The 26,242-nt window shown below is 35.7% G+C and overlaps 1 protein-coding gene across 2 annotated transcripts; it reads left to right on the forward strand.

The window, feature by feature from the left end:
- The first annotated feature begins 12,335 nt into the window (after positions 1-12,335).
- Positions 12,336-17,187, forward strand: LOC112727383 (uncharacterized). 2 transcript variants are annotated; one of them, XM_025777112.3, is made up of 5 exons: positions 12,336-12,641; positions 12,867-13,010; positions 13,303-13,403; positions 14,080-14,143; positions 16,330-17,187. In XM_025777112.3, the coding sequence occupies exons 2-5, from the start codon at positions 12,953-12,955 to the stop codon at positions 16,746-16,748; spliced, it is 642 nt and encodes a 213-aa protein (XP_025632897.1). In that variant the 5' UTR covers positions 12,336-12,641; positions 12,867-12,952; the 3' UTR covers positions 16,749-17,187. The 2 variants fall into 2 exon arrangements, with proteins under 2 accessions (XP_025632897.1, XP_025632896.1); XM_025777111.3 differs by having other exon boundaries at positions 12,338-12,641; positions 13,294-13,403.
- The last annotated feature ends 9,055 nt before the right edge of the window (positions 17,188-26,242 follow it).

A 26,242-nucleotide genomic window follows, 5' to 3' on the forward strand; every position in this document is an offset into this window, starting at 1 on the left:
AGCAAGAAGAGTGACAGTGGCACAAGTGTGAGGAGCAACAGTGGTGTGAACGTGAGGAGCGACAATGGCACGACAACAACAGAGCAACGGCAGCGCGAGTAAGAGGAGCAACGGTAGAGCGAGCAAGAGGAGCGATAGCATCACGACCGTGACGGAGCAATAGTGGCAGCGGAGAATGAGGGTTAAAGTGTGCGAGGTAAATTTGGAGGTAAAATAAGAGTCGGTGAAATAGTAAATTTGGGGAAAATGAGGGAGGCCCAGGAAGTTTGCAAGGAGTATGTTTTTATTGATAAAAATCGACGGCGGCTGTGTCGATTTTAATTTGACAAAAAGGAACAACCTTACCGTCAATTTTATACATTAATTCTACATCAGTTATCAGATTTTGAAAAGTGATATTGATCGTTCAAATTTATCGATGGTAAGATAGTGTTGATATTTTAAATACTAAAATAGACGCCGTGTTCATCAATTTTAAAGAAAAAGTATTCTTCACCCACAGTTCGTCGATAATGTGTCGATAATAGTAGAATAATTTTAATATCATCAAAATAATCGATGTCTTGGCTATCAATTTTAATATTTTATTTTTAATTATCTGTTTTAAACCGTATCGGCAATAAGCTATCAGAAAATATCGACAGAAAAACTGACCGTCGATTTTTAGCATAAAAAAAACACCGTTCTTTGTAGTGCGTGCAATAGAATTATTTGAGACAGAAAAAATAGAAGGCAATTGTGAACATATATGGTCATTGGGATGAGTCTTACAACAAAATCCATAGACTTTTGCAAGTACTCCAGTAATGACTCCCAAGGATCATTGCTGACCTCCAAACTATGCCGTACTATCACAACATGTCAGGATCAGCATTAGCGAGAATTCGTTCCATCCTCTGTCTAGGCCATGTCATCTTGCTCTCTGGCTATTGCAGTGATATGGCTCTCAGTAGCTCTACCATCCATCCTATGTCGATTACTAATCTAGAAATCATGTAAGCAACCATTGAACAGGTCTCGATCTGTATGCAACCCAAGATGATACGCTATATCTTAGAGTAGTGATGGTACACTCACCTCATAGTAAGTGGAATGCGCGTCTCTGGACACCATCTCTTCATAAATACAAATATCAGGATGTTGTCGAAACAAAAAGTTCCTAAGCATCGCCACATATTCAAACCATCCTTCATGAGGTACGACAACAAAATCTCTAAAGGTGCCATGCTATGGCTAATCTGCCTAGCACCCTGCATTGCAAACTATGATTGAACTTTAGTTTTATAACAAAAAAAATATGTGACATTCAAAATAACTAACGCTAGTGACACAAATAAACTAACTAGGATTTTTTGGAATAAATAAATATATAAAATAAAATATTAAAAATATCCTAATTAACAATTTTGATTTCTTTAAAATAAATAAAATAAATATTCCTAACAATATAGTATCACGCCACAAAAATATAATGAATTCAAATCAATTAGAATAAAATTATTAAATAAGATAAAACTAACTAACAAACAACCCTAACACACTATTTCTAATAAATATATTTTGTAAAAGGATTATTATCTCACCTAAACTAACAAATTCAACTTAATAACAAAACATTATTTTCTAATCTAAACTTCAATCATTATCATCTAACTTAAACTAACAAAATAAGTTTAATAATAATAACATTAAAATATTCAAATAATTTGATTATCAATCTCACGATTGAGTACTCCGACAGTGTATGTAATCGCATTCAACTAGCTGATGTTGATGACACGTGCTTGTGTCACCATCAATTATCTAAAAACTAACAAGAAGAGCAAAGAAAAGGGAATTTCTCTAGAAAAACATTGAAAGGAACTTAAGAGCAAATTAAATGAAGCTCCATCTCGTATGCGAGGAGTCTATATATATGAGCGGATGGGCCTCTGTTCACAGGTATTTTGTCCTCACAATGGAGGAGATAGTTATGTTCGTATTTTGTTTTCACTATGGACGAGATATATTTAAATTAATCCCATTTTTTATTAAAAGTGATCCGTTAGAGTTAAACAAACAACAACAAACTCGGAACTGAACTAACGCGTAAACTCTCCCCAAATCTCTCCTCAACTTCGAAAATAAAGGACACAACGGATGGAGGCTCCATCCAGTCCAAAAAATCCGCATAACCACCCTCAACAAACCCCAATATATACGAATTACATACTCAAGTGATAGGTACGCTGTTCACTCTAGTTTTTCCTTCTGAACTCTCTCATACTTACACTTACTTGAGCGTTGGAGTCCCTTTTCAGGTACCCAACGCCGCCCCTCCAGTAGAAGACGACGTTCCTCTCCCATTACTCCAAGGAAAGCCGATCTAAGTGTTACCAGAACGAGCTATACCTCGGAGTCAACTCTCATACAGGAACATTTGGCGCCCACCGTGGGGCCTGATTTACTTAACCCCATTTTTTCTTTACTCTGTGTATTTTTTATCTCCACTGTCTTGCAGGACACAAACGATGGCAGACGAACAGAGCCACGCTCCCTCCGACATCAACCCGCCGGAGATATTAGCGATCAACGAAGCCCTCAGGGCCGAGAACCAAAGGATGGCCTAGCTCCTGCGGCTGATGGAGCACGGTCGCGCAAAGGGCGAACACAAAGATGCCGAACAAAAGGAGGACAATGACGAGCACTCCTCCGAAACCAAGCAAGCCACTCCCAAAACGACAAAGACCATAGTCAAAAGAACCAACCCCTTCACAAAATCAGTTATGAATTTCAAAATGCCCGAGAACCTCACACTACCATCAACCCTAAAACCTTACCAGGAAATAGGAGACCCAAACGTCCATGTAACCAAATTTTATACCATGATGTTCATGAATAAAGAATCCGACCACATCCTATGCCGAACCTTTCCAACCTTCTTAGACGGAGCCGCACTCATCTGGTTTTCCAACTTACCTGAAGGCTCTATCTCGAGTTTTGACGAGTTAGCTGACCAGTTCGTCAACCATTTTGCTGCCTCAAAAATCTATGTCCACAACTCAGACTACCTGAGCACAATCAAACAAGGACCAAACGAAAGCCTGAAGGACTATATGACCAGATTCGCAGAAGCAACTAATGAGATACCCAATCTGAATCCCGAAGTCCATCTCCACGCTCTGAAGAGTGGCCTCCGCCCTGGGAAGTTCCAAGAGTCCATCGTCATAGCAAAGTCCAAAACACTGGCCGAATTCCGAGAAAAGGGCAACAACCTAAATCGAGGTGGAAGAATTCCGAGCACTCAGGAGGGCGGAAAAACCCGCCCCAAACAGAGAAGAAGACAGACGAAGCAGGCATCCAACCAGCAGGACAGACCAAAGACCGTTCAGACTAACACCTAAGTTCGATACATACACTCCTTTTAACACAAAAAGAGAGGACATAGTAAAAGATATACTACACTCTAAACTCATCAAACCCCCAAGCAGAGCCGGTACCTACCAAGACCAGAGGCACGTGGACAAATCCAAATACTGTGTTTTCCATCAAAAGTACGGCCATACAACAGACGATTGTGTGATAGCAAAAGACGTACTCAAAAAATTAGCACGCCAAGGATTGCTGGATAAATACATTGACACGCGAAGTCGAAGAAAAAATACTGAAGACCTCGGCCACCAACAAAAAACAATCGACAACCCCCGAGACAAGGGGCAAAAGGTAGACAATGATAACAATCTACCCCGCCGAATAATAAATTGCATTTCTGGCGGTTTTGCAGGTGGAGGATGCACGAGCTCGGCACGAAAGAGGTCATACCGAGCCATGATGACTATGACAGAATCAACAATACCTCGGCCGAATATCTCAGACAAGCCTGGAATATCATTCAGCCCCGAAGATTACAAGGCCGCTGACCGAAACCTAGACGACCCCGTAGTCATCACCGCACAAGTTGGAGAACCCCTGGTAAAGAAGATCCTCATGGACCCAGGGAGCAACGCCGACGTATTGTTCTACTCAACGTTCCAAAAGATGAACCTAAGTGACAAACTCCTACAACCATCATCCGGAGAACATGTAGGTTTCTCAGGTGAGCGAGTCTCTATCCGAGGTTACATTTGGTTAAAAACTACTTTTGGGGATTACCCCAACAGCAAAACTTTAGAAATACAATATTTGGTAGTAGATTGCAAAAGTCCTTATAACATTATTTTAGGCAGACCATCGTTGAATGCGTTCAATGCTGTTGTTTCCACTGTACATTTGTGTGTCAAGTTTATTTCATAGGATAACAAAGTGGTGACAATCCATGGAGACCAGAAGGAGGCCAGACAGTGCTATAACGCCAGTTTAAAAAACGAACAACCACAACACCTTGACCAACAATATGTCCAAGCAGTGTATAACTCGGATCAGCTACCTCCTCTGGCAGACTTAGACCCAAGAACAAGCAACCAGGAATGGCCTATGCCCCTCGACTGGTGGAACTATTAAATCAAAACGTCGACCTATTCGCCTGGACTCCAGCAGATATGCCTGGGATAGACCCAAATGTCATCTGCCACAAACTGGCGATCAACCCATCAATCCGGCCTATAGTCTAGAAGAAGAGACACTTAGGAACTGATAAAAGGACAGCCTCATTGGAGGAAACCCAGAAGCTACTATCCGTCGGGTTCATCAGGGAACTCAGGTACTCAACATGGTTGGCCAACGTCGTGATGGTAAAGAAGAATAATGGCAAATGGAGGATGTGTGTCGACTACACAGACCTCAACAAAGCTTACCCAAAGGACGCATACCCCCTCCCGTGCATCGACAAACTCGTTGACAACTCCTCTGGTTTCCAATGCTTAAGCTTCATGGATGCTTACTCAGGTTACAACCAAATCCTAATGCACGAGGGAGACCAAGATAAGACTGCCTTTATCACTGATAACGGTAACTTTTGCTACAAAGTCATGCTATTCGGACTCAAAAATGCAGGCGCCACTTACCAACGCCTCATGGACAAGATCTTCTCAAAACAAATCGAGCGCAACATAGAAGTTTATGTCGACGATATGGTGGCAAAATCAACACGAACATCAAACCACGCCAAGGACCTAACAGAGATTTTCCAGCAACTCCGAAGATATAATATGAAGCTCAACCCGGAAAAATGCGCTTTTGGAGTACAAAGCGGGAAATTCCTCAGCTTTATGCTTACATGCCGAGGTATTGAGGCGAACCCGGAAAAATGTCAAGCCATACTCAACATGCGAAGTCCGAGGACAATCAAGGAAGTACAACAACTAACCGGCCGACTTGTGGCACTGGCAAGGTTCCTACCCTGTATAGCACAACGCTCTCATCACTTCTTCAAAAAATTGAGAAAACAGGAAAAATTCCACTGGTCCGAAGAATGTGAAACAGCATTTACAGAGCTCAAAACCCTACTCACAACCCCTCCAATCCTCCGAACACCAGAAATAGGTAAACCGTTATATTTGTATTTATCAATCACTAACCATGCTATCAGTTCAGTACTAGTGACAGAAACAGACAAACAACAACACCCGGTATACTTCGTCAGCAAAACACTCCAAGGTGCCGAGTCCCGCTACCCAAAGCTGGAGAAATTAGCCCTCGCTCTCGTCATGACAGCCAGACGGCTACGACACTACTTTCAAAGCCACACCATTATAGTCAGGACAGAACAACCCTTAAGGCAGGTACTGACAAAGCCCGAACTGGCTGGACGGTTAATCAAGTGGTCCATTGAACTATCAGAATACGACATCCAATACCAACCCAGAGGCGCCATCAAATCACAAACGTTAGCCGACTTCGTCGCCGAACTGACACACGAAGACCGAGCTCCCAAAGAAAACCCATGGACGCTATACGTTGACGGGGCCTCAAATAGCAAAGGCTCCGGTGCAGGGATACTCCTCGAAAGCGGCCAAGGAATACAGCTCGAACAATCACTACATTTTACTTTCCACGCGAGTAACAACTAGGCAGAATATGAAGCTTTAATAGCAAGACTACGCCTCGCACAGACCATGGGAATAACACAAATAAACGTCAAATGCAACTCACTCTTGGTGGTGCAACAAGTAACAGGTAAGTTTCAGGTAAAAGATCCCCTACTTGAAAAATACAATGCAATGGTTAACAACCTTATCAGAGATTTCGATAGATTCAATATTCTTCATATACCAAGGGAGCAAAACAACAGAGCAGATCTCCTCTCCAAATTGGCAACGACAAGAAGTCAATACAACAGCCCCATGTTGTCACAACTAACCCTGGACGAACCCAGTGTCACCCTAACAACAATTGCAAGTATTTCACAGGAAGACAACTGGAGATCACCAATAATAACTTACCTGAAAACAGGAATAGTGCCCAACAACATTCAAGACGCAAAGAAATTCAAAAGACAGACGAGCTTTTACACCATAATGGGGACCGAGCTATACAAGAGGGGTTCACGAGACCCCTCCTACGATGCTTAAGTACAACCGAAGCAAATTTGGCCATGGACGAGGTCCATGAAGGAGTCTGTGGCACCCACATCGGCGGCCGAAGCTTAGCCGCCAAGATTCTCCGAGCCGGTTATTATTGGCCGACATTAAAGCAAGATTGCATGCACAAAGTAACCCACTGTGATCAATGCCAACGCCATGCTCCAATCATCCACAACCCAGCCGAGCAGTTACACATGTCTGAGGTATGCTGGCCGTTCAACAAGTGGGGACTGGACATCCTTGGACCATTCCTCTCAGCTCCAGGCCAAGTCAAATTTCTAATCGTTGCTATAGATTACTTTACAAAATGGATAGAGGCTATACCATTAGCGAAAATCACTTCTGAAAAAATGATTTCTTTCGTATGGAAAAACATACTGTGTCTTTTTGGTATACCTCAATCCATCATCACTGATAATGGAAGACAATTTATAGATCAACGATTCACAAACTTTTTACAAAATTTCAAAATAAACCAACAATTTACCTCAGTTGAACATCCACAAACTAACGGCCTAGCAGAGGCCGCCAATAAGATAATTTTGTAGGGCCTCAAGAAAAAACTAGAAGACTCAAAAGGCGAATGGGCCGAGCTCATCCCGGAAGTGATCTGGAGCTACAACACCACGGAACAGTCTTCAACAAAAGAAACCCCGTTCAGACTAGTGTACGGGAGTGACGCTATGATACCAATCGAGGTATCCCTACAGAGTAACAGAACTGCAAATACAAACGAAACTGACAACATAGAAAGGAGAAAAATCGAGCTTGACCTAATGGAGGAAGACCACAACAAATCAACACTGCAACAGCTAGCAACAAAACGGGCTATAGCTCGGAAATACAACAAGAAAATCAAACCAAGGACATTTTCAGAAGGCGACCTCATACTCAGAAAGGTCGAAGACATACGAAAGCCACACGGACATGGCAAATTAAGTGCCAATTGGGAAGGACCATTCAAAGTATACAAAGTCATCGGCAAGGGGGCTTACAAAATACAAAAGCTCGATGGAACTATCCTACCAAACACATGGAACATATCATCCCTGAAATTATATTTCAGCTAATGTATAAGTCGGACACGGTGATGCACTCTTTTTTCTACTACCAGATTTTTCCCTAAGGAGGGTTTTGCTGGAAAGATTTTAATGAGGTACACCACCCCGCACTTTCCAAATACATTAATACTATGACTATATTCCTATTTACACTACTTTATTAAAATCCCAACAATGCAAACGTCACATTTTCGATAAGAAAAACTCATCAAAGATAAACGCGGGTATAACCACCCAACAACTCAATCTCTCAAATCAGCAAACGCAATCTATCTAAAGCCCTGCACAAATGTACCATTACACAAAAGTAGGCATAATACTTACTCAAAACATACCAGAACAGCAATAACCAAACCTCTGACCGAGGAACAAGTTTCAGTCTAAACATTCAAAATAACAAAGTTGGCCTTCAAAAAAGGCACCAACAGCCTAATAAAAAAAACTAACATACATAAGTCAAAGTTTTTCCTTTTCTAAACTATAAAGCAGGATTCTCCCCCTGACCCTCGACCTCATCGTCATCCTCAACCAACTCACCTCCAACAATGACCTTACAAGGGTCCATCCTCGACAAATTGCCATCCGGAAACAAGAACTTCACTTGCTCAACAGCCCTATCGAAGCCAGCTGCAAACATTTCAAGACCATGATTTTCCTTATCATCCTCAGCTTTTTTCTTTTCAACCCCAAGCTCAACAATCCTACTTTCAAGAACAGCCTTTTCCTCACCAGACTTCTTCAATGACGATTCAGCCTCTTTAAGTTTCTCCCCTAGCTGGTTCACCAAGTCCAATGCATCTCGAAGCTTACCACTTTTTTCCATATTTTCACGAATAAGTTGATCCATTCAAGCTTTGTCAAAGACAACCCTGGAAAGCTTTAACTCTTCGATCCGACCAACACACATCAAGCGCGCTCCAATAACCTAAAGAAAAACACAAAGATGAAAACCAGCAAAACAAATACAAGACAAAAAGAAAACCCCTCAACCATACCTGCAAATACTGGGCAATCCCAACCTCACCCACTTCGTGAATAAGCTTAACATCTGAAGGATTCTGCACATGCTCATCCGCCATCACGGTGAAAGGAAAATGCTCGCTCCATAAAGACGTCAAATCATCATCACCCCTATAGCTATGCAACACCTTCTGGTTCTCTGTAAACTTCTTCACTTGATCCAGGTTAACCTCGGGCCCTAATTCCTCCTCGGCCACAACCCTACCCTTCTTTACCTCCCCCATTTTTCTTTTAAAATTAACCTTCTTAGGCGAAGGTTGGTCGACCTCAGCACCTTTCTCGGCCATAGCTTAACTGGTTGAACCTTACTTTTCAACATTCTTCGTTCGGAAGAAAGCTCGCAAACTGGACGAGGTCACTTTCGGCGCCTTCTCAACTACAAAAACACAAAGAAGATACATCATTATTCACAAACAAGAAACAACACACAAAACGGTTGAAAGCAGTTACCTATATATCCATCAAGGGCATCGCTATCACCCTCTAAGTCAAGAAGATCAACAACTGATAGCAAGCTCGACGACGAGATATGATTCACCAAAAACTCCACAAGCATTTCATTCCTATACTCCATATTATCCATACCAAGTATCTGCCTAGGCCTGGGAACCCAGAACAGAGGAAACCTCTCCAAAAGACACTCGTCGACAAACCATGGATACTCACCCTCTACAATGCCTACCTTCAGAAACATTGACTTGAAACCCTTATAGGAGGACCTATACAAACTAAAGATGGCGCGTCCAGGAACACTAGCTAAATTCAACCAACATCCCCGCCTAACCCCCTTACACTGAAACAACGCAAAGAAGACCTCCAGCGACGGTTCAACCTCCAAACAACTCATCAAAATCTGGAAAGCCCTAACAAATGCCCACGAATTAGGATGTAACTGTGACGGGGCACACTTCAACTGCATCAACACACCACATTCAAACTCGGAAAAAGGAAACCTAACGCCCAGGTCAACAAAAATACAGCTATAAATGAAAAAGAACTTAAACCCCTCTCCACGATGGAAAACACGATCGTTAGCAGAACAAGGAAGAAACTTAAGTTTCAAATCACTACCCTCCCTAACCCATGAAGAAACAGAACCTAATTGAACAACACTAAGATCATCATCAAATACAGAAGCATAGCCCTTCACCGATTCGGCAACCCACGAATAAGGATTCACTGGATCCCAAACCCACACGTCTTCAACCAGTTTCACCTCTGTCTTCATAGCTGACCCTATCTCTACCTTCTTCCCCTTCTCCATTTTTAAAAAACAGTATCGAAGAGAAGACAAAGAAGAATGACAAGACAAAGCAAGTAAAGGAAGAGCACAACTAACCTTTACTCATCTTCCGCGAACAAGAGAGAAGAAAAAACGAAAAACCACATGCAAATGGATAGAACAAAAAACCAGACAGTCAGCCCACTACCCCTACCACAAACGTTACACCTCCCAGAACAAACCCTAGCCGTCCAACGTGCGGATCATGAAATTCAACCAACGGCCCGATCATAAACACTCTTTTCCATAACCCAAAGTGCATTAAATGCAGTTTTATTTTCCAAAATAAAACTCTCTCTCCTACTAAGCACTCCGCGCGAAAATTCAAATCACAACAACTCGAAGTGAAAACAGTGAACAAGTTAAGCTTGGGGGCTCTGAGTTATAGCTCGGCACAAAAACAAAAAATTCCCGCGAAACCCAGTTCCGAGTTATAACCCACAGGTATAAGCTTAACCTGTTCATAAATCAAGAAACTGGTCAACCTTGGGGCTATGATCCGTTAGAGTTAAACAAACAACAACAAACTCGGAATTGAACTAACGCGTAAACTCTCCCCAAATCTCTCCTCAACTCTGAAAATAAAGGACACAACGGATGGAGGCTCCATCCAGTCCAAAAAATCCGCATAACCACCCTCAACAAACCCCAATATATACGAATTACATACTCAAGTGATAGGTACGCTGTTCACTCTAGTTTTTCCTTCTGAACTCTCTCATACTTACACTTACTTGAGCGTTGGAGTCCCTTTTCAGGTACCCAACGCCGCCCCTCTAGTAGAAGACAACGTTCCTCTCCCATTACTCCAAGGAAAGCCGATCTAAGTATTACCAGAACGTGCTATACCTCGGAGTCAACTCTCATACAAAAATAGAAAGAATTTTAAGAATATACTGGTATTTCAATAATTTTAATTATTAATTTCAATTATAAAAATTATATATAATATATATTAATTAAAATCAACCATTAAAATATTTGAAACACCAATATTCTAGATACATTTAAAAACTTTTATTTCTTATTATTTCGTTAGCAGATTAAATACGCACGTAGTGTTTTCTTACTTATTCTGGCCTCAATAATAACGAGATACATTCACAACAAAATATTTGAATTAATAGACGTTAAAATCAACATGATGAAGATTTTTATTTTGTTTTTTTTTGGAAAAAATTAGTGCATTAGATATGTGCTTTTTCTTTTTCTTTTTTTTCATTATGTTATTACTGATTTGGCCGTTTTAATTTTGTTCTATGCGTTAGATTATTATTTTGAAAAAGTATTGTTTCATCTCTAACATTTGAGCTAGATGTTAATTTAGCCTATAAGAGTTCAAATATCCTATTTTAGTTTCAAAACATTTAGATGGGTTCAATGTTGTCTCATTATTAAATTTGACACAAACAATAATTAACATGTTAAAGATATAATAACGTTCGATTTTAGTACGTAAGTAAAATTAATTCTCCAACGATTACCAATATAAATAATTTTTCTTAGATTTTGGATCGCTAATGATTAATTGCTACGAAAATTTTATATGAAAAAGAGAATATATAAAAAATGTTATAAAAAAAGTTTGGTTATGATTTTTTAATACGCAGAAATAAAAAGAAATGACTTAATTAAAAATATTGTTAATATTCATGTAACTTATTTTATTAATTATTCATATCAAATTAAAAAGTGGAACACATTGAATCTATTAAAAATTTTTTAAATTAAAATAAGATTTTTAAAACGTTAAAAACTAAATTAGAATTTAACACAAACGGTAGACGATTAAAATAATACATTATTCTTATTATTTTATCTTTTTTTATATATCTGAAATAAATTGAAATTAAATTTTGAACCTAATTGTATAAAAACAATGAATACTACTATGTTTTAAATATTTTATTAGAATTGAAGATTTAATAATATTGTAATTCACTTACTATCGGCAAAATAGGAACAAAATATTAGTGATCAGGAAAAAAACACACCTTAATGAATTGAGTATAATTTTAACAAGTGTCAATTTTATAAAATTAAAAAGATAATTAAATTTATCAATTAATTCTCCCAATTATTTTTCTTTCTTTTTAGTTTTGTCTTACTCACATTTATATTTTCTATTTTTGTTCCTCTCCTTTTTTTACCTGTTATTTAAATTATTTTTTTATTATATATATTCTTATTATAATTAATTATGATTAATATTAAATTAACAAAAAAATAATCTAAATAACATTATTAATAGAATGAATTTAGGTTTGCAAATATTTCATCAATTATTCCTTAGCTTCTCAACCTTCTTTCTCGTGGTTTCATTATTCATAAACCATCCAAAACGTTGAGCCCCAAATATAGCTGTTAGCACATGAAAACTGTTAGTACCTACATATCTGGATTCTCACCTAAAATTGCGTTCAGCTATCGGTTTTTGATTTGACTCAAACAAAAGCCAATGCTCTTTGGATTTTTACTTTTGAGATTTTTTTCCACACCGAAGTCTCCTTCTTCTTGGTTGGTTTCATTGTCTGAAGGAAAAATAACAACCAACCAAGAACAGCTAAGGAAATTTTGTTCAATTGATTTGTTTTTCATTTTTTTTCCTTCTTATTAATTTTGTTCTTCTCACTAAATAAATTTTTTTTCCTCCCTCTCCAAGTATATTGCCCACTTGATACATGTATTCTTCACTACACAGGTTTGAGATTCTATATATGATTTCAACATTAAGATGGCAAACAAAGTCATATGATTAAAGCTAAATTTGTTCTCAAGGTAATTATTTTGTCATTTTCTTTTGTTTTTGTGATCTTCATATATAAATTTTATTTTATTTTAGTTTCTTTTTTCAATTCAAGCTTTCTCGAAAAGACAAACAAATGAAATGGATTGTGGAGACTGAATTAACATTAAATAATATACGTGGCAAGAAGATTAATTTGTATAAAGAAGATTCACAATTATGATGTGATCATGTTGTCTTTTTTTTAATCCTTTCAGAAAATTTTAGTTGAAGATTGAAAGCACCAGCACCTTTTTCATTGGAAGGTTTCTGGTGCAAGTATATTGAGAGACTCATCTATATAATGTCGATCAAAGTGAAAGGTTTCTTTAAAGGACTTAGATACATATCCCAGATTTTTGGTAAGGATAATAATGCTTCACTCTCGTATTGAAATTGAAATTGAAATTTAAATAGAAAATTTAAATACATTTCCTTATTATTAGGGGTTATGCCATACGTTGTGCCATGCTTTGCTTTTTTTTTTTTTATCCTTTCAGATTTTAATTTATCAATTGATTCAGTTTCTTAGTAATGATATTCCTATAGGAATAATTCATTATTATTATTACAAAGACAAATTTTAGGGTTTTTTTTTTTCACTTCACAAAACTAAAAATCGTGAGCCATTGAATAATTTGTAAGGATTCTCAGCAGAAGAGAAAGAAGAAGAAATCCAAATTGGGATGCCAACAGATGTAAAACATGTGGCACACATTGGATCAGATGATCCATCACAAAATGCACCAAGCTGGGTATAATGCTCGCCATCTCATATCTCTTCTTTCATTCTGTTTAATTTTATCTATGATTTTAAGTTGCAGTATGCAATATTGCTAATTATCACATCATGTACAGTATAGCAAACATGCTAGTTACACATTTAAGACTTGATTCAATAAAGTTTTACTTTTTAAAAAGTTTGTAGTATTTATATTTGATAAATTAAATTAAAAATTAATTTTAATAAGTACAAATAATAACTTATACTTAGTAAAATAGTTTTTAAATTTAAAAATGAATTAATTTATGAGATTATATTAAATTTTTTTATTTTAATAAGTACAAGTCAATTTTATTTTAAATATTTTTAAAAATATTTCTATTTTTTAAAATCTATAAAGAGAAATTTGTAATCTTTTTTATTTATCAAATATAAAATAATAAATTTAAAAAATATAAACACTTTTTAAAAAAATTTTACCAAATCAAATATAAAAATCAATTATTATGTATTTATTTATAAATATATATTATTTAATTTATTTTCAAGGTGTACTTTATATATGTTTTATATATTTGTTACTGTTATATAGTACATTTAACTTTTACCTTGTGTTCATGGGTAACTACATTTTAAGACTGATTCTATCCCTAAAACCAGGAATTTGTTATATCTTATATTATTGTGAGATTCGAAAACTTGTGCAGATGACCGAGTTTAAATCAGGAACTGAACCCTCTTCAGGAACAACAAAAGAAAAAGAAAAAGAAGGTTCGTTTATAAAGAAAAGAAAGATCGGCTACAAAATTGTCAAATAACTATTTTTACTTGATATGTTCTTGAACTCTATTTTATATTTTGTTGACAAAGAAAATTAATCATTTCTTAAGGAAAGTTAATTCATAAAATATTTTAGAGAAAATACCACTTTTTTTATTTGTGAGATGCTAAAATGACACTCCTCTCTCATCTATTTATAAAATGTATATTCTCCTCTCTTATAACTTTTAAAAAATCTCATTTTTAATTCATTTTAAATTTTTGTGTTAACTAATGTTAACTTTATCTATTTTTAAGAAAAAATAAATTATTTTTTATAAAAATACCTCTTAACAAGAATTTTATTTTTTTGTCATTAAATTTTGTTTAGCAAAATACTCTTTAATAAATTATTTTTTAATTAATTAAATTGTATTTTTACCAAAATATTTTTTAAAAAAATTAATAATTAAATTATTTTTTTCTAAAATATCTTTCAATAATTTTTTAATTATTAAATTATAATTTTACCAAAATTTTTGTTAACAATTATTTTTATATTTTACTATTAATTTTTCGATATCAATATATATTATTTTAACATTAAATAAAAAACCTTACTATTGTTAATATGTATAACAATTAATATATATTTATATTGAAAAATAATCTTACTAAGATTTTTTATTTAATGTTAAAATAATATATATTGATATCGAAAATTAATAGTAAAATACAAAAAAAAATTGTTAACAAAAATTTCGGTAAAATTATAATTTAATAATTAAAAAATTATTAAAGGGTGCCTTAGAAAAAAAATTTAATTATTAAATTTTTTTAAAAATATTTTAGTAAAAATATAATTTAATTAATAAAAAAATTTATTAAAATGTATTTTGGTAAGCAAAATTTAATAATAAAAAATAAATTTTTTGCGAAAGGGTATTTTTATAAAAAATAATTTATTTTTTCTTGAAAAATAGATAAAGTTAACATTAATTAACACAAAAAATTTAAAATGGATTAAAGAGGAAGTTTTTTAAAGTGATAAAAAAAAGAAATATATATTTTATAAATAAAAGAGAGGAGAATGTCATTTTAATATCTCATAGAGAAGAGAATGGTATTTTCTCAATATTTTATTCATAAAATCTGAATCGAAATGAAAACCAAACTATTATCATTGTGATCAATCCTAAATTTATTACTATTACGCAAAGTGAATTATATTATAATGTAATCCGCTAGTATATCATCATCAGCATCATCCTTTATTATTACACACATTTAAGAGTTAACAATTAAAAACTTTGGATTACTAGTTATAGCTCAAATGGCATAGACTTCCCATACTCAATTAAGAGGTTGCTGGTTCGAATCTCCTATCTTTTCAAATTTTGCCAATAAGTAATAGCTCAAATGGCATAATCTCCCCATTCTCAATTAAAAGGTTACGAGTTCGAGTCTCATATCTTTAATAAAAAAAAAAATTAAAAACTTTGGATTACTAGTTATATATATTTGTTGACAATCTTGTTTAAGATGGTTATTACAAAAATGTACAGTTTTTTATTTATGTATATTTGTTGCTGCATCATTTAAGTTAGAGTAATATTTTAAATCAGTCTGTTAAAAAATTTTTAATCGAATAATTTAGTTCTCAACAAATTTTAATCACCAAATCAGTTTTTAAACTTTTATTTTACTAGATATATTAATTTTTACATCACTTATCTAAACAATTTAAAATTTCTTAAAATTTGTTATGACTTTTATTGACAAAGACTAATTTATTTAATAAAATAAAATATTAAAAACTGATTTAATTAAATTATTAGACTAAAATTTTTTTTTAAATAGTAATTTGGGATATTGTTTCTTGAGTTATTAATTATTTTCTTTTTCTTAAAAGTAAAAAATCAATTTGCTTGTTAGTTCAGGTTAAAAAGGTCAAAATCACCCTAATCATTATAGCTAAAATTTTTATTTAACTCTTCAAACTTTTTGATATTATATTTTAAATTAATTGACCAATTTTATCAAATTTTTACTAAATTCAACGATTTTACAATTTAATATTTTACATATTTAATTTTCTCTTTGGATTTTACATAAAATTTCAATTGCCTCTATCTTGAATTCTTGATCGTAACCATTTTCTTTTTTACTTTTTTTTTTTTTTTTATTTACGTTAACAGGTGCAGCAGAAGGCAACAAAGCAAGTTCCAAAGGTTCCAAGGTTAGACATTTGATTCCCAAGTCAAGACACCAATCAATCGATGGTGATTCTAACTCAGCCAAGACCAAGACCGCACGTCGCAACCGCTCCTCGGATCCAACCGCAGACTCTTCCAACAACGACTCCTCCGGCGGATCCCGCCACCGTCGCCACCGCCGTGGCTCCACCCAGGGCTCCGAGTCACCCACCAATGACACGCCACCGACGGGCCCTAAACCTCGTAGGAAAACAAAGACTAGTACCTCTGAAGACAGTCCCGTAAAGAAGTCCTCTCCTAGAACCCGAAGGGCCTCTAAGGGAGATTCTTTATCTGATATCTCTCTTTCTCAAGAGTTGGGTTCTAGTCCTGGGCCTGAATCTGGACCCGTACCCAATTAGTTTTTAACTTAAATCATTATACAATATATCATAAACTTGTAATCAAATAATTGGTGCCAAGTTGAAGAGAGGAATGAGTATTCTCAATTGGAAAATTGGTCAAGTATGAATTTCTACCCTTAATTGAATAAGTCTTGATATAGTCAAATAGATGCAACAGAAAAAAGAAAAGGTAAAAACACAGACATAGTCAAGTGAATTTTTCGTTTGAGAGGATCCACTCCTAATAGAGAACGAGAGAGTGAGAAGGATTTTGAATTTTTGATGCTCTAAAGACAAAGGGCTGGAGGCAGGAAAAAGAGAGTAATATTTTGTAAGTTTGTAAATTACGATTTTTTATTTTTTATTTTTTTTACTTTGCATTTTTTAATTGGAGATGTGATTTCAATCAAATTCATGCCATTTTTCCCAACGACATATATATGTATCTTTTATTCTATGTATTTTATTTATTGAGTTTCTATTAAATTTGATAATATCAACTATTGAGAAAATGTTAGAGGATCAACATAATTTATTATTTTTGACTAGTAGTCAATCAATATTTAAAAATTTGAATTAAAAGTATGTTATTGACTAGACTAAAACAAAAATAATTTTTAAAAATAATAAATTGTGATGACCATCGAGTATTTCTCTTAAAAATTTATTATCTAAAACAAATAATGAACATCGACAAGAAATACTTCATGATTCAAATATGGAGCGGAAGTCACTTCCCTCATAAGTTCTTTTATCGAAGACTTTTATCAATCTTGCAAAATAAGGTGGTATCGAAAGCCATTGGATATATATAAAAGAATAGGAGTTAAAGCATGGCAAGACAACAACAAATAAATAAGAAATAGAAAAGTTTTGCTATGATGCATTTTGAGGTAAGCATTTTGTGCCTTAAGCTATTTTGCACATGCATGATAAGAACTTCGCGTGACTGTAAACGGCTCGTCAATCGGAGCTCTGTAGCTCAAGTTATGGCTCCCAGAAGGTGATGATGAATAGTGACAATGGGGTTTCACCCCCCACCATCATCTATCCGAGCTCTCTCTTTCTCATTGCATCAAAATGAGCTTAAAGCTCATTAAACACACATATATATATGTTGGACCTTTGGCCCGGTCCAACCCGTTAGCCGTTTCAACCCGTTTGGCCCACTTTAGGCCAAAACCTTTAAGATTAGTGCCCGTTTTTTTATTTCAAATTATTTTTATCTTTTCAAAATAATAAATTCAATTTTCAAAATATCATTTCTATATTTTCAAACCTATTTTGGGTGATTAAATTACTATTTTATTAAAGCAATTAAGCCGGTTCTTACATTCTCGCCTCCTAATTAGGAATTTTGTCCCCAAAATTCGAATCGCGTGAGATACGAAGCGTTCTACTTCCAACGTTGTCTCATAATCTTGTCCATCATAGTCCTACCATGTCGATGTTCCCTCTCGCATTCCGCTGCGTCACTCTGATTATCATCATTAAGAATCCGAAATTTTTCCTTAAAGGAAATACTAATTTTGCAATATTTTCCAAAGCCTTCAAAACAAGTTCAATCTAAACCTTTTAAATGTCAAAACTTTTTCAAAAAAACTCAAAATTATTTATTCTTAAATCAATTACTTTAAATAATTATTTTCTTAAATTCATTAAAATCCTTAAATCACAGCTTTTCAATTTGAACCCCTTTTGATAAGTTAAATTACAAACCAAATTAAAAAATCAACAAAATCTTAGAACTAACTTTTTCTGTAAACCATATTATTCAAACCAAGAGTTTCGACTTAGTTTCAAAACGAAAACATTTAAACCAAAAGTTTCAAACCAAATTTCAAAATCAATTTAAGCTTTAAAACTTTTTTTTAACAAGGCTCAAGGCCACACCAGTTAGAAATAAAAAGTCCTAATTAAAATTCACAAAAGCATCAGTTGGTCTTTCGGATGACACACCCTCATTCCGTAGCTGTGTTAGTCGGCACTTCCATTACCTCCAGTACTGTGCCGCACTCAGCAACTGGTATGCCGCAAACTCCACGAACTGGTTTTTCGGAACATGTTGAGTTCGTAATGCATAGGCTAGGTTAGTCATCCTCACTACCTCTCCGTTAACGTGATCGACCTCATCCGTGACTTGCCATTCGGGTTTTTTTTCCACTCCAAAAAATTGATATCAAGGTGATCAGTCTCAATATCTCAAGCTTAATGCTTCAATATCTCCAAAGGCACTCACAAACAAGCATGCTATGCATATCAAACAGATATCCTAAATAGCACGAAAAAAACGACCCAGAGTGTGCAACGATGCACAATCAGTCCATCCCTCAGGCTCATGAGGACGAACCACTGTGATACCATTAATGTAACACCATGATGAACATATTTTTGACAGTTTAGAATTCCTCAATGAATTCTCGTTGCAAGTATAGTTTCTAAACTAACAAATAATCCTTTCATACAAAAATTTGGTTGGCACAAGTAACAAACCCTTATAAAAATAATAACCGAAGTATTCAAACCTCGGGTCATCTCTCAAGGAATTGCAGGGAAGTGTACTTATAATTGTTATGAGATTGTATCTTTTTGGGGTTTTGAATAAGGAACAAGAAAAGTAAATTGCAAGAATTAAACTAATAACTAATAAAGCTCTTAGCAAGGTATGAGAATTAGAAGTCCTATCTTAGCTATCCTTTTCAATTGTGACATCAATTGTCCATTGCTCCCACTTAGTTAACCTCTAACTATGAATGAAAGTCAAGTGGATGAATTAATTTGATTCCTCAAGTCCTAGTCAACTCCTAAGGAAAGACTAGCTTTAGAGGGATCCAAATCAACTAGCAACTTTCAATTATCAATCAACAAAGGAGTTTGATAACTCAAGAGTCTCCAATTACTCAACCACAGCCAAAAGGAGAAAAATCTACTCTAAAACCCAACCAAGCATTTTGTCAAACACTTGGAAGGCATAACATAAAAACATAGAAAACTAGCAAGGAATAGTAAATCCAAACGACCAATTGCAAACATCAATGACTCACAAATAATAAAAGAAGCAGAAAATATGAAATACCTCAACTTGCATTAATAAGAAATTGAATCTAACATGAGAATTTATAAACTTAAATAGCAACATAGAGTAATCAACAACGGAAATAAATAAACTAAAGTGCTAAAAGAAATAAGAGTAGAAGAGAAACTAATTAAACTAAGATAGAAATCTGAAACTAAAAAGAACTAAAAGGAATCCTAAAACCTAGAGAGAGGAGAGAGCCTTTCTCTCTAGAAAACTATATCTAAAACCTAAAATTATGTGAATGAAAGTTGTGTGAATGAATGAATCATTTCCCCACTCTGCAGCCTCTAATCTGTATTTTCTGGGTCAAAAATTGGGTCCAAAACCAGCCCAAAATCGCCCCCAGTATTTTCTACAATTTCTGCACGTAGAGCATATCATGCGTACGCGTACGTACGCGTCGCTGAACTTTCGCAAGGTCACGCGTACGCATCATGCATGCGTGCGCGTCGCCTAACTGCATGGAAAACATGGAAATTGCATATCATTTTGAAGCCCCGAATGCTAGCTTTCCAACGCAACTAGAACCGCCTCATTCGGACCTCTGTAGCTCAAGTTATGGTCGATTTAGTACAAAGAGGTCAGGGTTGACAGCTTAGCAATTTCTTCAATTTCTTGTATTCCTTCCACTTTTGCATGCTTCCTTTCCATCCTCTAAGCCATTCCTACCCTATAAACCCTGAAATCACTTAACACACATATGAAGGCATCGAATGGTAATAAGAGAGGATTAAACATAGCAAATTTAAGGCCAAAGAAGCATGTTTTCAATCATAGCACAAAATTAGGAAGGAAAATATAAAACATGCGAATTATATGAATAAGTGTGAGAATAATGGATAAAATCCACTCAATTAAGTACAAGATAAATCCTAAAAGTGGGGTTTATCAATCTCTCTACACTTAAACATTAGCATATCCTCATGCTAAGCTCAGGAGAACCAAAAGAGTGAAGAGGAATGGTGAAACTTATGAAATGCAACCTATATATATGAATGCAACTACATGCAAAATACTTCTACCTACTTGGTTAAAAGTAAACAAATTCTCCAAGACAAACATAAACTGGATTCCACTAATTCAAAAAAAAATAAAGTACAAGTAAACTTGTAAGAAGAAAGCTCGTGAAAGCCGGGAACAAAGAATCGAGCATCGAACCCTCACCAAAAGTGTATACACTCTAATCACTCAAGTGTTTAAGGTTCGATTCTCTCAATTCTCTACTAACCTTGCTTTCTAAGGCTTGCTCTTCTTCTACCAATCAATAATTAATTTGATGCACAAATACACATATCAAGGGGTTTTTTAAGGGTTATAATGGGGTTAGGGTCAAGGTAGGATTGTATTTGGTCAAGTGGACTAAAATATGAATCCTTAATTAACTTAAACTTTCCACCTAACTTAAAACAATCCATGTAATTAGAATACAAAATCTAACTACCCATTAACTATGTTTTGCCACATATCCATGCATCCCAATTTGAGTACAACTCATATGCATTGCTAACACCATTTACTTTGGGGCATTTTTTCCCATTTTATTATTTGCTCTTTTTCTTTTCTTTTTCTCTCTTTTTTTATATTTTTTTTATCTTTTTTTATTTTTTTTTTGTTTTTCTCGATGCATACGATTAAGATATTGAATGCAAGAATATATGCTCAACTATTGTTTTGCACATTTTCACAAGAATATACAACACCCAATTCTCAAACCAAATATTGGCAAACCCAACTTCCCCACACTTAAATCATGAATACTCTCACTAGTCTAAGCTAACCAAGGATTTAAATTAAGGACATTATTATTTTCCGCTTAGAGTTAATGATGAGCTAAAGTAAAGAATAAATGGGGTTAAAAGGCTCAACATTGGTTTACAAAATATAATGAAAAGGTTAAAGCCATATGGGTATGTAAGCTCAGTGAAACAAGGCCTCAATCATATAAGTGCATACATACATCAAACAATGTAAATATAGAATTAAGCAAGACAAAGATCACAATTTTAGAGAGAACAACACACACCAAAAAAAATATTGGTTGATAAAATGCAACCAATCGAATAGGCTCAAAATCTCACTGGTTTTGTGTGTTCGAGCTCTAAACCATGTTCCAATATAATATTTCTTCAAACATGTTCAAAAAAAAATTTTAATTCAAATTAGTAAAATGCTATAAAATAATTTCTTGGAAAAGAATTCATCGCTTCAACCAAGCAGTGGTAGAATATGCACAAAATCAAACAAACATGCAATCAAATATGGAAATGCAACAACTAATAAATTAAACATTGGTATTGAGAAAGGAAGTAACTAACCCACGGAAGTCGGTATCGACCTCCCCACACTTAAAGATTGCACCGTCCTCGGTGCATAGGAACTTGTCTTTCGCCCCAACTGACGGGTGGCTCCAACTGATACTTTTCTCTAAAGATTGTGCGTAGGAACTTGTCTTTCGCCCCATGTAAAAGTCTTCCGTTTCCCTTCTTGATGGCCATCCTGAAAGAATAGAAAAGGGAAGAAAAGTAACCCAGAAATAAAGATAAGAAAACAAATAAGGTATGGGTGGGTTAATGCCAAATAATGCGGGTCTCAATTACATGGTAGCTACAACATGCAAGTGAAAAAATAGTAGAAGCAAATGGCATATCAATAGTGCAAAAATTGTAACAATGGGAGAGAGTGTGGGTAATGCAAGATAGTATAAGTGCATATCAATGTAAATGGAATACAAGTGTCATAGAAATTAGCATTGACTTATAATTAATAATACCCAACAATTTAAAACAAGTCACAAAGTACCAAAATAATGCAAGAAAAGATGCAACAGTTGAATGAGAACATTTAACACCAATAGAAAAATAATAAACTTAGAAAAGAAAATAAAAACATGCACAAAATTAAAATGCAGTGAATGAAAGCATGCAAATAAATTAAGTAAAATAGAATGAAAGGGAATAAGGATGAGAAGGGAGGAGAAGAAAGTGAGAAAGGAAGAAGAAAGAAGGAAGAATTAGGAATGAAAGAGAATTAGGATTTGGGAGGGGGAAGAATTGAAATCTGGGCGGCACACTTGTTTAGTGATGCGGCGCATGCGACGTGCACGCGTACCCCACATGAGACCAGCCGCACGCACGCACAATGATAAACCCCAATTTTGTGGTTTATATTGTATAGAATTTGGGGGGTTTTGTCAATATTTTTCACACTTATTCACAAGAATTGCATGGTTTTGTGTTCTCTTCCTAATATTGCTTCATGATGGAAAACATGCTTCTTTTGCCTTAAAATTGCTATATTTTGATCCTCTTTTATTACCATTCGATGCCGTGATGTGTTTATTGAGTTATTTCAGAATTTATAGGACAAGAATGGCCTAGAAGAGAGAAAGAAAGCATGCACAAGAGGAAGGAACATGAAGATTTGGATTTTGAAAATTTCAGCATGGGCGCGCACGCGCACCTCGCGCGCGCGTGGATGTGGACAGCTGGAAGCGGCGCGTGTAGATCGGCGCATCCGTGCGGATTAGAGAAATCCACAGCAGCGCACACGCGTACATAGCACGCATGCGTGGATCGCAAAATCAATCGGCGCGCACGCACGCATGGCGCGTACGTGAGACAAGCTGCACGTGACCTCATTAAAGGAAATTGTGCCTGGCGATTTCTGAGGCTCAAGAGGCCCAAATTCAAGCTGGTTCTGTATAAAAAAGAACCAAGGATGCTAGGGGAAAGGCAGGGATCATTCATTCACACTTAGACACAATTTTTAGCTAGTTTTTGATTTTTGTTCTTCTAGAGAGAGAAACCCTTGTTCCTCTCTAGATCTAGTTTGATTTGATCTTCCCTTGTTGAATTCTAAAATGGATCTTGTTAATTACTAGTTTTGATTTTTTAATTTGAATTCCTTAGCATAATTTTGTTGACATCTTGTGTTAGATTTATGTTTTCTTATCAATTGTCATTTTATACCCATTTCATGAATATTGTGAAACTTGAATTGCTAATGTTACATTGATGATTTTCATGGTTAATTGTGTTGTTTGAGTGATTGTATGTTGATAATTGTTAGTGGGTACTTGTTAATTTCAATTTAATTGCACTTTGAATATGTCTTTTAGTAATACTTACCATGTGTTTGATGAAATGTTTCCTCTGATTATAGAGTAGTTCTCTTTACTCTTGGCCTAGGATAAGGGAATTGGGTAAACTTGAGTCATTGGGTCTAATGGATTTGATGATTTGGGAACCCTTAGTGGTCAATTTGATAACCATTGACACTAGCCCACTTCTAAGTCAATTAGTAGCTAGGTTGGACCTTATGGGTTGATGTTGACTAAACCATTTAATATACTTCAAGTATAAAAGTAAACTTAATGAGTATGGTTCCTCATAATTGTCAAGATATGGTTATTAGACAAGGATAGTGATCCTAATTCCCATGTCTATCCAAGAGTTGCTTTATCATTCATATTTGAAAACCCAAAAATCCTAATTGCTTTGTCTTAGTCATAGTTATTTGTTTAGTTTTAGAGTAGACTTATATTGGATGTTATCTTATTAGTTTGGAATTGCTCACATCTTGCTTTAGTTATTTGAATTAGTTTCTTGCACTTCAAGATTACTTGCTTGTTAGGATTCTTAGTTTAATTTCTTGCTCATGACTTGCACCCCAATTCTAACCAATGTTGATGCATATGCTTGCCCATTCCTTGTGAGACGACCCGAGGTTTGAATACTTTGGTTACTTTTATTGGGGTTGAACTTGTGACAACCAATTCCTTCGAAATTTGATTTGCGGATTATTTTTCGGTTGAGTGCTATACTTGCAACGCAAAAATCTTGTGAAATTCCTTACCGACGGTATTCCTTGACCATCAAATTTTTGGCGCCGTTGCCGGGGAATGGTTGCAACATATGCCTTGATATTGGTTATGTGAATATGTGAATATTGTAGATAGTTTACTTTCTTTTAATACTTAGCTATAGTTTAGATTTCTTTTGTATGTGTGCTATGACTCTCAGGTTTAATGACTCGGTCTCAACCGAATTCTAGCTTATCGAGTTTGACCCTGAGATTAAAAGAGCCTTGTTACACACTCGGCAAGCTAGACGGCGATTGGACTATATGGCTAGTACTTCGGCCTCTCTTGAGGAACATACCGAATCACTAGACGGTACCGAGAGTGACTTGGAGTCCGCTACTTCATATTCTTCTGTTGGCACTACTAATACATCTTTGCATCCTACAGGTGAGCCATACATGGCGGAGCCACGACGGATCACTTTGCATGAGCAAGGAGCTCCGGATATCATACTTCAACCTTTGCAAGCAAGGTATCCCAACCTTGATCCAAACTTTGAGTTGAAGAGTAGCTTGATACATCTACTTCCTAAATATCATGGGTTGCCGGGTCAAGACCCCATCCGACATCTAAGAGACTTTCAAGTTGCTTGTTCTACGGCTCGAAGGCATGGGCCGATGAGTTGGCTATTATGGTTTTTGCCTTTTCCTTCTCTCTTGAAGGGCAAGCAAAGACATGGTTTTATTCGCTATCGGATGAGATTGTGACCAATTGAGATTTCTTGAGAAGAGAGTTTCTAAATAAGTTCTTTCCACCGGAGAAGACCAATTACGTCCGAAAGGAGATCTCGGGTATAATGCAAAGGGACCAAGAGAGTTTATATGAGTATTGGACTTGGTTCAAGAGGCTATTGGAATCTTGTCCACACCATAGATTGAACACTCACTTGCTCATTAGCTACTTCACCGGAGGTCTTTGTGTGGAAGATAGAAGATTGCTCACCGCTTCTAATGGTGGTTCCCTTTCAAAAAACAAGACGAAGGGAGAAGCTTGGAAATTGATAAATGATGTTGCCGAGGCTACACAACATGTAAGAGTGAGAATTAATCCTCTCAAGGGTGTGGTAGAACCATCCCTTTCCGAAGCAAGCTTAACCAAAGCGCTTGGGGACATAACCACTATCCTCACGTAAATACAAAAAGATCAAAAGGAATACTACTCCATCCAAGCCATCCAAGCCCCACCCCCGGTTGCTCAACTTGAAGGCCCTCCTAGAATTTGTGGTTTGTGCTCTAGCATCACACATTACACCGATCAATGCCATCAAATTCAAGAGGAGCATGCCTTTGTCGTAGCCAATGTGAATTACAACAACCGTCCACCCTATCCTTCTCAAGGCCAAAATAACTACTCTCATGGTAGTAATCAAAATCAAGGATGGAGGGATAATGTACAAGGGAGCAATCAAAACCAAAGATGGAATAACTCTTCTTATCATCACAACAACAACCAATCTTCATCCCAATACCACCATAACAACAACAACCACCAAGCCAACCAAAATCACCACAACCAAAACCAAAGCAACTACACCAAATACCAAGCACCACACCATAGACAACAATCCAACCA

Source organism: Arachis hypogaea, chromosome 12 (genome assembly GCF_003086295.3).
Source record: "Arachis hypogaea cultivar Tifrunner chromosome 12, arahy.Tifrunner.gnm2.J5K5, whole genome shotgun sequence".
In the NCBI taxonomy this organism is placed as follows: Eukaryota; Viridiplantae; Streptophyta; class Magnoliopsida; order Fabales; family Fabaceae; genus Arachis; species Arachis hypogaea.